Source organism: Mugil cephalus, chromosome 16 (genome assembly GCF_022458985.1).
Source record: "Mugil cephalus isolate CIBA_MC_2020 chromosome 16, CIBA_Mcephalus_1.1, whole genome shotgun sequence".
Lineage (NCBI taxonomy): Eukaryota > Metazoa > Chordata > Actinopteri > Mugiliformes > Mugilidae > Mugil > Mugil cephalus.
In genome coordinates, this window is record NC_061785.1 from 16734319 (window position 1) to 16748743 (window position 14425).

The 14425-nt window shown below is 43.5% G+C and overlaps 1 protein-coding gene across 16 annotated transcripts in view; it reads right to left on the reverse strand.

Moving 5' to 3' along the window:
• mrtfab (myocardin related transcription factor Ab) overlaps positions 1-14425 on the reverse strand; it is a 40339-nt gene that overhangs the window by 16928 nt on the left and 8986 nt on the right. For 7 of the 16 annotated variants that reach the window (XM_047608325.1, XM_047608318.1, XM_047608314.1 and 4 more), the window contains one exon: positions 483-548. In XM_047608325.1, coding sequence (XP_047464281.1) covers positions 483-548 — 66 coding nt within the window. Of the gene's footprint in view, positions 1-482; positions 549-729; positions 824-3382; positions 3431-5630; positions 6352-14425 lie in introns of those variants that run through there. The other 9 variants (XM_047608312.1, XM_047608311.1, XM_047608321.1 and 6 more) reach the window with 7 other exon arrangements.

The window sequence follows — 14425 nt, forward strand, 5'->3', positions numbered from 1 at the left end:
TGCGCGTCGTATGATACGACGAAACGTAAAACGCGGACCTGTGTAACCAAAATACCTCAAATTCCTCTCACTTGTGGGCCCGCTAAGTACATGAGTCACACACACATGAAGATCTGCACTAGTTGTATGTGACAACCTGATGAGCCGGTGAGAAGGTTCAATGTGTTGTCTAATGCCGAGACAGGAAAAGGTTAACACTTTGACCTCAGCTCAAAGGGACAGAAGATTGTCTGCATAGGTGCCATGATACTAATATATTCCACAGACTCTTTACTTTCAGGTGAGAATGAGTCATTTTGAGCTTTTTCTGTCGTGTTTTTGTAATATCTGCATCCGTGGCATCGGAGGCACCGATATACGACGTGTGTGTGTCTGTAAAACTACTGTTCTGACAATACACTGTCCAAGTTTGCAGAACGGTATACATTTGAATTCGGAAATAAAAACATTCACTCAGCTTCAGATTTAAATTGGAGACTTACGTGGCATGATCCCTTGGCTGACCAGCTCCTCTCGTGTGCGTCTCTGCTGAAGTTTGAGTTGGAGGACTGCATGGAGGCAGAGGAGGTGAGGGGAAGGAAGGAGAGAAGAGAAAGTCAGTGACAGCCGGTGAGAATACGAAACTGCAGCGATGGAAGCTTTGAGCTATTCGAGCCTTGCGATCAGAAATCCATCCACCCGATAGGCGTAAATAAGCACCCGAAGGAACATAGATGGGTTTAGACTAACATGAAGAAGACCTGCACTCGATGGCACCCAGTTCATCCTCCCCGTTTCCCCCCTCTCTTGTTCTTTTTTTTGAAGACATAAAGAGGCGGGGAACAAGGAGGGTGTACACAAACTACTACACACTTCCTGTTTCTGGGTGTTTTTTTAAAAAAAAATTTTTTCATTGCTGTGACAACACATGTGAAGGGGATCATTAATCCTCGAGTCAGAGAGAACGGTAAAGCAAATTCAGTTTGCACCACGATACAAACAACGTAGACTCAAACAAAACCCGCTTTGGTTCTATGAGAAGAAAACAGTGCATTTGTCTCGATTGCACCGCCAGTTCAAAACAGGAAGCGCTTGTTACATAACAAATGTTTTAAGGAACACAACGCTGGACAAAAGAAGTTGGACCATGTCTGACCTTTCTGCACATATAACCATTTGTTTAGTAGCGTGTGGGCCAGTCATTCTCACTGTGGCGACCGTCAGAGTCAAACTAATCTAAAGAATCAAACCAGTAAGTTCATTAGTTTTAATTCGCGCCTCAGCGACACAATTAAAATTGCGTTAAATGAAAAAATCAGCTGATGGACCAAGACGGGAAACTTTGTATCTGCACGATAATCCGAGTGCAACGTATTTCTTCATTAGCTGCAGTTTGAGCTTCATTGCAACACATTATTTTTAAGGAAGTGATGTGGACTCTTCAATCAGCCATGCACACGACAAACACGACAGCGACACAAATGAAGAGACGGGCTTCAGGGTTTTATCTCACACTCTTATTTGTGGTGTGACAGTTTTGTTGAGGTTGTTAGGTAACTGATACAGCTTTATACTTCGACCATGCTTCCTGGCAGCAGCCTCTTTGCATTTTAAAACGGTAGATGTGACATATACTCGCTGCTCATGTCGGTTTTCTATTCCACAGGATTAAACAAAAACAGAAATATATATATATATATTTTTTTTTTTCACACAAACATTCAGTTCAGCGCCACATAGACCAGGCCCTTGTTTTATATGTACCAGCTGCCCCTGTTTAAGGTGTGTGCATGTATGTGTGCGTGTGCATGAAGTGGAACACACCACCGAAGACTCCCAAGCATTTCTGGCTGGGTTGTGTCTGCTACTTTGAGGACAAGCAGCACCTGTTCCTTCCCACTAACAAAGTGACATCACTGGCGCTCGGAGGCTAGCTAACCGGTTAGCGGCCACTGCTGTGCCGACTCTCTTGTTATGACAAACAATCCAGGCCTGGACAGCAACACTTGCAAGTCCCGTGAATTATTGTCAGAGCCTGCGCTACTAAATGTCATTCTTTGGCTCTGAATCCTTGCTGGCCATCCCAGCTCCCCTCTGTTATTTTCACAAGTGCATATGCTCTACACTTCTAGGTATCTGTCTAACACAGAGACTGCTCTCTGGAAGCAATAACATGTCAGGTTCGCCTTCAGCGGCATAAACACAGAGGCCCAAACGCGGCCAGATGAGCTCATGTATATGTTTGACCCGTGCAGCAGATAGCAGAGATTAATTCTCCCTCTGTGCCAAATGCACAAGCAAACATTCATGTGTCGCCTGAACCCGCGCACACATACACACACACACGCACACACACACTGATCGTGCCATGCAGGATAAGATGCAACACCACTTGGCTTTTCCAGGGAAGAGGTTTATTCTGGGAAAGAGAATCTTACACTTTCTCTCCGTCCTACCCTCACATCCCCACGTCCCCTCCTCATCTTCTACCTCACAAACAGGACACGTATTTATTCTCTCCTGCACTCTCTATCTCATTTCTTTATTTGACACCACAACAGCGACACGGTTGTTCAGTCCGCTGGCAATTACTGGCCGTCACGGTGCACTATGATGGTAAAGTGTCGACTAATAATAAAGACGAGTTTTTATGAGTTTTGAAAAAAAAAAATGCAGAAGTCTGACAGTGACGCCTCCATCATTCTGCGACGTTGGCCAGTGTGAAAAACTGCAGAGCTGTTGAAATCGCAGGTTCGTGCGGGGACGGTGCAGAAATAACAACTGAGCATTCAATAAACAGCAAAACAGAAAGAACAGGAGTGAAAACCAAAGACAAAATGCACGTGAAAAATACCCATAAACTAAATTCTATACTAGATGTGTGCAAGTGACAACTTTTGCGATGACATTTACGCACTTCAGTAATATATATGGTTTCCTTGACAACATGAAACTGTCAGCAGAGAAGACACAATAGAGCTAAGGTCAGACTAGCACAAGAACAAACAGATGCAGTCACAACAGAGTCATGGCATCAATGGTGGATTTAAGCAAAGTCAGTAGAGCCACAGATCATTTTTATTGTTAGTGGATTAGTGTTTGAAAAAAGAGGAGTGTGCTTTTGTCCTTCGGAGACTAGGACTCACTCTGGGACTTAAATCAGGTTTTAAGGCCATTTTGGTTAATCTAAGAAAAGGATGAAGCGGCAGGGCAATTTTATTGGGATACTAGGCCACAGACAAAGCTTGCCTCTGCAGTGATGACAAAGTTAGGGCGGAGGAACACAAAGCGAGAAAGGAAAGCAGGGTTGACTATATTTACAGATTTGAAACAAAGCAGAGGAGACGACAGTACACCACAGGCGGCTGGCTTGCTCAAGGACAATTAGTTCAGTCAGTCAAACCTGTGGTCTCTTGGTTATAAGATCGCCCCCTTTCACCACTATGTCGACCTGCTGGCCAGAGAGTCACAGAGAAAATCACATTATGATTATGAAGTTATGAAGAATATAAAGAGAGAAAAAGACATGGTTCTTATGCGGCTTCAGTTTTAAAATTACACCTTCTTCTAATACCTACATTTCGTAAGTTTTTATTTGGATGTAGGTCTTAAAATGACTATAATAATCAAGTAACGTGAGCATTAAATAGCTTACTAGTTCTGACCAGCAACAATGTATGAATGTACCTTTGATTTGATACATAAAACACAACGATCAAATATTTAACTGCAACTCCTAAAGCTTCATTTGCATCAGTAATGAAGCTAATAATTCAAGACAAGCTTAGCATCTCACAGCTACAAACTGGGAATTTCTGCAGAAAACGTCAGACAAAGTAAAATAAGGAAAGAAGGATCCGAGGATTAAGGGGCAGGGTTAGAGAGGGGTAAAAGAGGAGGTAAGTGTAGTAGAGCCAAGATGCTGGTGGCCAACTGGGCTAATCCTGCTGCGCTCATGTGTCAGAAGATCGGAATAAACATGTCCGAGTTTGTCACTGTACCCGAAGACCCCACAGCTAAGCCCACCGACCGTGGAAATACACATCAACGTCCACGCCGAGGTAAGGAAGTGGAAGCATACACGACACCTGCCGCACGCCCACCCGACGCAAGCCCCACAAACACCCCGAACATACGTTTGGCACCGGCATCGGAAATGTTCTCCCGCACGAGCTCATCATTTGCACGGAAGCACAGTTTGATTGTGTCCGTTGAACACAGAGAGCACGGCAAGTGTTTCACAGATCAGTGAGAATGCAAAGAAGCTAGAGGGCAGGAACAATACGAGGCTAAGGCCGTTCGCTCCTTGGAATCGCTCCCACTGCCTTCGCACTGCTGCAATGTGCCGAGGAGCCAGATGACGACAAGAAGAGGTGTAGTGAATACTAATTATCTTAAAGTTCAATGGGCATGAGTCAAATTCCCAAAGCTAATGCTGCTATGCAGCTCTTGACACTCACACTCACACACACACACTCTATAGACGTGACGTGTGCCTAGATCGTGGTTTGTAGCGACGACATTAATATTGTTTATGTTACGGCTACGGCTCATACGTGTACGTTTAAAATCAAACGTGTCTGCCGTTGTGATGCTGGAGTAGAAATGCCTGCCGCCTTTCTATGAAGTCCCTTCCCTTTACTTGGACCCCCTCCATCTTCAGTCATTATAACCTCACGGGAATGTTTTGTTTCATCAGTACTTAGTCATCTGTGACTCTGGCCCATGCTTTTAACGCTGGTTATAAACAAACCAAAGCTTATTTTACTGCTGCGCTGACCACAGACCACACCAAATAAGGGTGCAACCCCAATTTATGATATAATGTCGCTGTTGGCTGCCTTCGCTTTATGGAACAGTGTTTTTTGGGAGTTGTACAGTGTAAGGAAGACGAATTTAATACATCCCGAAACACTCAGTGCAAGACAACACTATAAAAAAAAAAAAGATAAAAAGTTAAAAGCAGGAACGGTGATTACATTTTAATAGTATTAAAATGTTTGCTGGTAGCTGTGTTTGATTTATTACTTTAAGGTTGTCCTGTGGAGATTCTGTCCACTAGTAGTGCTACAGAGTAGCGTTTAAATGAGTGGGTCACTGTTTTGTTTCTGGCATACACAAGTGCAGGTAGGAGACATGATAGACCCACTAATGAGTTTCACTCATTTCCACTGATCTACCGATGATGGTAATGTACAGAGAAAAGCGGAAATGAAGTAAGAGTAACACTGAGGAAGTGTGATTTAAAAAAAAAAAAAATGTCTTTGCATACGTGCTGTGAAGATATACTTCGATTCTGCACATTTGCTGAACTTCAAGGTATGCGCGATGCATTGTGAAGAGGAACACTAATTATTTGAGTTAAGAAATTTGCACCTGGCATCTTTAGCATCTAAGAGTCGTTTACACCTGAAAACCGCCCACACGTCCACGTCGCTCTATTGAAAGAGTTTATCAGAGAAAACATGTAACCACTTTGACTTCCTTCCGTCTTAGACGAGTCAGTAAATCCGAACACTTATCTTTAGCAAAGCCCCATTAACTATTCATACGAAGCCATAAAGTGCTGAGACCGAGGCACATAAACACAAATCCTATCAGATGTCATGCGTCTCTACTGTCTCTACTGTGTGCGACTCCTGATCGCCCACCTTCCTTCAGGCTGTGATAGACGAGCCTGTCGTGATCCATCTTCAGGTCCTCCTTATCAATGTCATCTGGCATTGGAGGAGAGCCCATGGGGGAGGGTTCAAAGGACAGGCAGTGGTTGGTGTCCAGCATTATCATTTAGAATGGAGATCAACTATTCGGTTAACATCGAACTTCTCGTTTAAAAGGGGTCCTCTTCCAGAGTCTAGATAGGAGATGTCGTACTGAAGAAAGGAGAGAAGAAGAGTCCTCGGTTTTTTAAAATCTGTTCCTACTAATAGCGGTCCTTTGTTTCCAAGGGAAAAAATGCGAAACAAACGCTTTTCGTAGACTCCAAAACAAGTCAAAGAGTACCTCCTGTCGAACCGCAACGGCAAGGAAAAATACTGCAACTGCCTCTGCTCTCCCGGCGACTCTCCTCTCCTGTATCAGAGTAATCGATTGGTCTGCCTCAGCCTCTCTCGTTCCCTCCTGCCTCGTGTTCGCCCCTTCCCTTGCAGTGGCGGCGGCCGGCGAGTCACGACAGGGCTGTTCCGCAGTATCCGAGAGAGCCAGGCTGGAGAAACCCGCAGGGCGAGTCGCGGACAGGAAAGAATGAGGGAGCCGAGGGGAGTGAAACTGAAAAGAGGCCAGTGGCTGAGCGAGAGAGGACAGCAGTGAGCTCGGCGGAGAGAGTCCCCACTGAGACCGCTCTGGTTGCAGCTCCTCCTGAATCACACACACACACACACACACACACACACACACACACGTGCGCGCGCGCGCACACACACAAGCGGCGAGTGTTGCCGATAAAGTTCTCCTGCTCAGCTGTTGCCATTCATTCACCGTTACAAGCGCAGGGGGGGCCCGCCACATGCAAAGTCCCTGTTAAACACATGTGCTCGAACGCAGCACACGGTACAAAATCACTCCTATGAAACAATCCGTTCTACACTTTTTGTGGCCGCACGGGCTCTGGCGACCGGTGACTCAGCCAACCTATGAGCACTTTTTATTGGACATGTGGAAATGCAGTAGCGGTTTTCAGCGATGACCTCATCCAACACAATCGACCTTTGTCAGCCATGCCTGGGTAAATATGATACGGCGCCGAATAACACCCCCTGACTTTTAGTGATTGATTGATACCCAATCACCACTGAAATGTTTTTTTTTTTGTTTTTTTTTTCAAAAGTCTGATCTTGAGGAAAGGTGGCTTACAAGTGTATTTTAGTACAGGATTTAAATCTTATTTGAGTGATGCGACCAGATTAAAAAAAATATAATAATAACGTGATGCATCTTAATCCTTTCTAAAAAAAAAAAAAAAAACTGATTGTTTTGCAGTTCAGTCCTACCACCAAACTGTAGCTCCTGCAGAATGCTGATGGTAAACGCCGTTCAAGGCCGCAACCCCCCCACCCCCTCCACTGTTTTAAATAGCAGGGCCAGCTGGCCATAAGGGAGCTATATTGAGCTTGGTATCACCTGTGCACTCGCAGGGTAAGGTTACTTTGAGGAACACATATCACGGCCTGCATACACAAGAAAAACGTTAAGCCCCATTAAGTTGGGCTAAATCAATGTTTCATGAAACCTGAAACAAAACACAACAAAATGGCTTTCATGCCTTTCATTTCATCATATATATAGCACAGAGAGGAGAAGAGTTATTAATAAAAGCATACGTATCAAATGTGGAAACACTTTAGAGTCGACTGGCACGGTGACACGCGCCGCAGCGGTGCGCCTGACGACACAAGGAACACCTTGGACAAATGGTGTCTGGTGACTACAATTACTGTTGTGAGTGTGAGATTAAAGTCCAGCCACTGTTATGATTCACAGTCTGGGCAGGAAACGCGGAAATGACAACACGCGCTGGGATTACGGTGGGACGTCGCTGTGTGGTCTCAACCAGTCTCAGCAGCAGACACACACACACACACACACACAAACATAAATTGACACACCGCATGCCAAACGTGTCTGTTTATTTTAATCCCCACGGCACAAAACGACAACCCCGCCGTCATTTACGGCGTTTTCTTGAAATCGCAGCTTGTTTTGTTTGACAACTGATCAACGGAGACATGCTGCAGTTTGAAGGGGAGTTTTTACAGTTTTATGGCTTAGTGGCCGTAGTGTGTAGGAAGAAAAGTTTAATGTTTCCATGACTTGACTCACACTTTGAATTAGTAATAAGGAACATGCTCGGGTTTAAACAGTAAACGGCTCCTGCGGAGCTAGTTCTTAAGAAGTGATGTCTGACCACGGCAAATATCAAACAGTGGCCTAATTAGAGGGGCGATGGAATATTTGCTTGGGTAGCAACACACATTTTCAACGTTGTTCTGTTGTTCTTAGAAATGGAAAGCTAGCCTGAGAAGATCAGAGCCTCTCTACCCTAAGCACAGCTGGGCAGTCAGCTTAATGATGATTAAAGAGGTTTCTCCTGACAGTACATCTAGTCAACAGATCACTTAAATCATTACAATTCACTATTTAGAAATTAAGAGCACAAAAATGTTCAACCTATCCATCTAGTAGAGGACAACATGTTTCTGAGGATAGAATTATTGGGGAGATGTTTGTGATGGAGCAAACTGCTGATATTGACAAATGGCACTAACCTGACAACTACAAGCTACAGCAGGTCTAACGCCAAGAAAACATACTGCTGTTTAAAAATGTGTAACAGTACTTCTGTAGAAAGTTCCTCAGCTATTTACTGAGTGGTGATATTAACCTTTAGCCAGAGGAACTGGTTGTTGTAGCTTTAGAAACATTCCTTTACTGTTGTTTGGCCTTGGACGTCACAAAAAAATCTCTTTGAATTAAAAACAACAACATGCTTTTTGTGCAACCGTGCAGGATATAACTACATGTATGAAGGTCTTCCTGACTGCAGTGTATCGCAGCCTTAACTCATATTTATAATTTCTCCTCCTGAATGTGGGACAACTTGACCTTTTGGCACAGAGCATATAACCTTCAGACATGAACATTCCCACAACAGGCATTTGTTTCCACTGACTTTGCCCAAATTTTTTCTTAAAAAACAAGATCAGATAAGTATGTTAGTACTGGAACTCAAAAGTAGACAACGCCAGTTATTTCCATCTCGGACTCGGACTGAGGCCTACTTGTTTACAGACAATAGAGAATGTCTGTGATTAGGTCTGTGGCATCATCCCGCATCATCCTGCTCAGATTCTTAGAGCAGCCTAATCGAAGTGGTGCTGCATAACTTTATATTTTGTTCAGGGAACTTTCAGCATTAACTCTACAGCATCAGACTTGTTGTTAGGCGTGGTATGTTCAAAGGGGTTTAAGGTCACCGTCCCAATTGTAAGGTATCACAAAACACACAATTGTGTTATATGCACTAAACATAGGCAACACACACTGGCACCAGGTAGTATTTTCCAAACTCCGGTTTATGAAATACTTGTTTACCCACCAGACAAAGACAGACCTGCCAAGAAATGAACCAGGACCAGCGTCAATCTACCACAGGTCAGACCAGCCATTAACATTCCAGCAAAGAAAACAGAAGGTGTTTTTTTCCTGCTTTACTTCCTGGTTCCCCCCCTCCCGCTCTGCTGTGGAATTTACCAGCATTTTGTTTCAAAACGGACGTCAGGCCCGGGATTTAGCACCATCAATCCAGTGACTTTTTTTGAACTGCAAAGAAGTTCAATCTGAGGAACACAGACAATGATATACCAAGGACCAAGGTGATCTCATTGAGGAAACCTGCAATCTAGTTCAATGGCAGCCATGTGAGTAATCACAAGGTACAGATGTGGAGTCTGGCACAAAACCCAAATGTCAACGGTTCTATAGCGAGGCTGCACTTAATCACTTACAACACTCACCATTTGTCCTAAAAGAGGTAAACTCACCGACAGAGTTTTGCAAGCTCAAACCTTGTGTCATTGCAAGAGAAGCAGATAAAAACATATTTCTGGGATGACAGATGCATAGTTGACCTAATGATGAACTTCAGCTTTGTTCCCAGTAAGAATAATGTTTTGGTCTTCAGGTGCCGTAAGTAACAAAACTTTATACCCTGCAATAGCTTCTACACAAAAACAACACGTGCAGGAAATATTCACGATGCGGGTTGTAAAATCTTCCTCAATCGTAAAGTTTTAAGGGTGCACATTAACTAAAGTAATCAACAAAATCTCTGTGTAAGATAAGATTTGTTATACTGTAACCATTTAATACAATGAGACATAAGTCAACATGAAAGGCAGCACCAACGTCAGCCATGTTGAAGGAAAAGTAGTTAAAGCAGGAAACATTAAACCCAATGATTGCTAAAGTATTTGGAAAGAAACTGTTCAAGAGCATATGGAGAGGGGAGTCGACGAGGTAGGGCTTGTTTTAAGCCTAGCACTGACCCCTGTGCTTTGCCGTTCCAGATTTATATATCCTTCCCCTGCTGTTTTATACATTGCTTTGCTTCCACGCTGCTTTTAAGTACCCTTTGAGTCTGTCTTTAAACACAACTGTAGGTACATCATCCAACAGCCCATGACGATGGAAGTGGCTTCAGTAACTCGGGGCTATTTTCAGGCCAGAGGAATGGAATAAGCTCATATTTTCCTCATTAAGGATGAAGGTTATTATTCCATCCACCTACGCCATTAATCACCGCACATGACTAGTCCAGGGTTTTGGAGACTTATGGTGTCATTAAACGAAAACTACAGTTCATTATAACATTTTGTCACTAAAGGTTTCCACCAGAGCGATCGGTATAATCTCTGAATGTGAAAAACAAGCAGAAAACCAGATCGAATATCACCCTATTTGGATATAAAAGTTAAAGCTATAACGCACTGATGCGCTGACCTTAGCTGGTATGCCAAGTCATGACTTAGGTACACTACCACCTTCCACATGTTCTTTTCCAAATAAACGTCATCAGTCTGGTGGTTTGTTTGCATCATTTATAATCATCAGAGTCCTGCCTGCTTTTAGTAATGTCGGTTGGGTTCTCAACGGTTTTTACTTTAAATTACGTACTTTTATATTGTATGACACATTAAAACAAGTAATTTTATTGAATAGAGCAAATGGCTCCAAATTAAAGCAAATACGCGTCACTAAACGCTGCAATAATTAAGTGTTCTCTGAAAGTCTCTTGTTAAACGCAGTAAAGGGTCCTTTGTTGACCACCTGCAGTGGCACCCTTCTTTATGTCACATCATGTCAGTAAAAAAGTAGTTCAACAGAGCTCTAATTGTATACTGTTGAAGGAGAGAGAGGCGTCTATAGGAAAACAAGTGCTGAATGAAAAGTAGAACGCCGGGCCGGCCGGCAGCTGTTAGCATATGGCGCTATGAACAGACACTGTGAAACAGAAAGCACTGACGGAGGAGGGGAGTCCGAGTTGTGCTGAGCAAATGAGGTTTTCAGAGAGGGGAAAACAGAGAACCAGAGGTGGAGAGGGGTGTTCCCTGCGCAGACATGACGGCTTTCTAACACACGGTTACATAACTTATAACATCTGAAAATAATTTTTATTGTAACGAACCCCCTAACCTCCTCCCCAGCTCGAATAGTCACAACAGCTTTCTTTTCTCCGTTCTGACTGTTCTGCATTTAGACCCTACAGCGACGGCAAAGAAACACAGTCAAAGCAGACAGAAATAAAGCTGTAGCATACTACTATCTGTCAGAGGAAATGCTTTTGGCCTGTCTGTGGTCTAGCAAGTGTTTTCCTTCAAGCTTCTCTTTGGGGTTTTATTGGCCTCTTCTTCTTCCTCCTCCCCTCTCATCTTTCTGTTACTGTATATAACTTCTAATAAAAGCCTGGCCGCTAATTTGCTTCAGCGTCAGGGTTTTTATTAGACAGACCTTTAACGGGGACACAGGTTTCTATTTCTTTACGAGAGTTTAAGTGACATGCAGGTGCAAAATGCAGAGTCAAAGCCTCTTTTTTTGGTATATTCACAAAACTGTTCGATGTCAGGGCCCGTTTGACCTTTTCACGGTACTTTTTGTTTAACAGCTCTGCTTCCAAAGACAACTCATTCTTACGAGTCCTGCAAGGTGCAGATCTGGTTTATTAAAAAAGATCTTTCACGCTCTGATGCGTCTGATTCACAACCCATCCTCTTTCACTGACGCTTATACTTAAGCTACCAAGTTAATGGAGCTGAAAACAAAGAGATGAAAAAAAAAAACAAAAAAAAAACATTTAAAACCCCTGGGAAAAAGTAGGTAAATGGAGCAACCCAGAGTAGACCGGTGGTTATATCACCACGGCGCAAAGTTGTTTTTATTAGAATCGAACACTTTGTACTCGTAATGCGGGGGTTGCAGAGCTCCGGGCTGGTTTGATCATAAAAATGATGATTAATAATGGATGTATTGCAGGTGGGTGATGTAAAATTATTAATACAGATGTGATCAGCCGATTCAATTCTTAGAAATGTGACAGAGACAGAGTGGGACTTTTTTTATCAGGCACAAATTAGCAGACATTCAGAATTTTAGTTGGAAGGGATTGAAGATGTCGTCCTGTGTTTAGGCTACTGCAGAGATGCCTGTAACGATGCTTCATTTTAGAGGCTGTGCTTTGTGCGCCACTAGTGGGCACACCCTAGTGAGACACTGGTCCGGTGACCTGAAGATGTAAATTCTTCAAATTGTCAATAAAGTTTCCTGTTTGTGTATGAGAAAGACTTGATTCTCACGCGTACATGCACATAAACAAAACTATTTTAAGACATGTTTGGTTGACGAAAAAAAAAAAAAAAAAACTTGTTAAACATGTTAGGGAGCGTAGACTAATGACCTTTGACTATACAGAAAAAAGTCTCACATATAGACCGAACATTGTCCGTTTGGCAAAACATAGCCTACAGCCTTCACTTTTATAGTTGAAGTCATCCACACAGAATCTCACAGCCCGTGCCTGAGTCATCCCAACGAAACAAGATTCCCGTCAGCTCAGAGTCTGCTACATTAATCAGCTAACGCTAAGCGTGCCACATTTGCTGTTAGCAGGTGAGTCACGGGCTAATGGCTGTTCTATTATTCAGAAACAGCAGAGCAAGTCGAGGAGTTGGAGACAATCGAGTCAACGATCCCCGTCTTCCGCTTGTGCGGCTGTCTTCCTGCTGCGGCGGGTTTGCACTGTGGGAACTTAAGACTGTGTGTGTGTTCATGAAAGCCTCGTTGACACATTTTGAAAGTAGAGGGTTTGAAAGCAGATAAGCGTTTAGTTCCCTAGCAGGGTATAAGCCGCAGACTACAACATATGACTGCTGCTGTGATTTTTCTGAACAGTACACTATATTTATTACTACCTGGCGTACTTTTTGTGCATATTTCAGTTGCACAACCCACAACACTTAATATAAATGAGCATATGTACACACCACACACCACAATCTAAGTGGTAAAACGAGTGCCGACATGTTTATAGAGCTAATTCTGTGTTTAGTGTAGCTGTTAATGCATGTGTTAATGCAATCCTGTGTTGCCTGCACCAGATACGTGAATGTGTGGTCACTCACGCAACTGCAGTCGATGTATTCACTTGTGCGTCTTTAAAGATCGCTGAGCTGCGTGAGTGGGCTTGTACCTGTTGGTGGTGTGCAGGCATCGCGTTCCTGTTGCTACGAGCAGACCTGCAGAGCTGATAAAGCGCTTTTCTTTGGCTTTAGGCAACACATCAGAGTGAGAGTAGACTTCTCATTATCTAACGGGAATTTACTGGACGGCAAATCAAAGATGTGATTGTGTTAGCGCTTGCAGAAATACCGTGCTGCCAGAGCACACTGTGAGAAATGGAAGGCTCCCAAGTCGTGTAAGTGCAGGTCCAGGTTCTGACAGTGACACAAATTGTGAAATGCGTGTGTGTGTGTATGTGTGTGTGCGTACTGGTGAATCATGCGCAGTCTGTGGGTGTGTGCTTGCTGGACACATTTAATCTTGTTGCTGAACTTGCCTCCGTTGCCTAAATGCATATGCTTGTACCCTTATGTTTGTTAGGCTGCAAACTGTTTTTGTGGCGCATTCACCACAAATTCTGACATTTACTCTCATTTTTTTTGGTCTTCCTTTTGCAGGAAACCTGAGACTAGAGCCGCTGTTGTAAACACTCTGGCACGCCGACATCCATCCACTGTCGAATACATGAAGACAAGCATGATATAAATAAATATGTGGTATTTTACGTAGTCCAACAAAAGGTAACAAGAAGCGAAGCACGCTGTCGCCTTTTAAATTCCACAAAGTACTTGTGTGTGTGTGTCTTTGTGTGTTTGGGGGCTTTTTATGAATATAGAGATGATCTAATGTCATTTAAAAAGTCACTGGTACAAAATGAAGGAGATATGCAGCTGGACTGTGTCTGCTCCAGCTGTTTGCTTGGATAAGATTTAAACAAGCCCTTCCTTCCTTCCTTCCTTCCTTCCTTCCTTCCTTCCTTCCTTCCTTCCTCGCTTGCTTCTTTCCCCGCGTCAGTCTTTAAAGTATTTTTTTTTTGACCATTTATTTTTCACTTTTTCTTACATCTCTTCATTGTCGTTCTTTCTCTCCACGCATCTTGTTCCTCTTTCTTGCCATCCATTAGGCTTTCTATCTCTGTCTTTTCTTTCCTACTCCCTCCTACTCTCCGCTCTGGGGCCTCTGCTGCTGGCAGCCGTCCAGCATGTTACATAACAGTACCATCAGCCTCCCTGAATCACTGCTGGGACAGGCTAGCCACGGCCAAGCTACATATCTAGCCGTTGCATCTTAAATGCTGCCCGAGAGCAAGCGTGTCTTGACTGTGTGGGTTCGGATT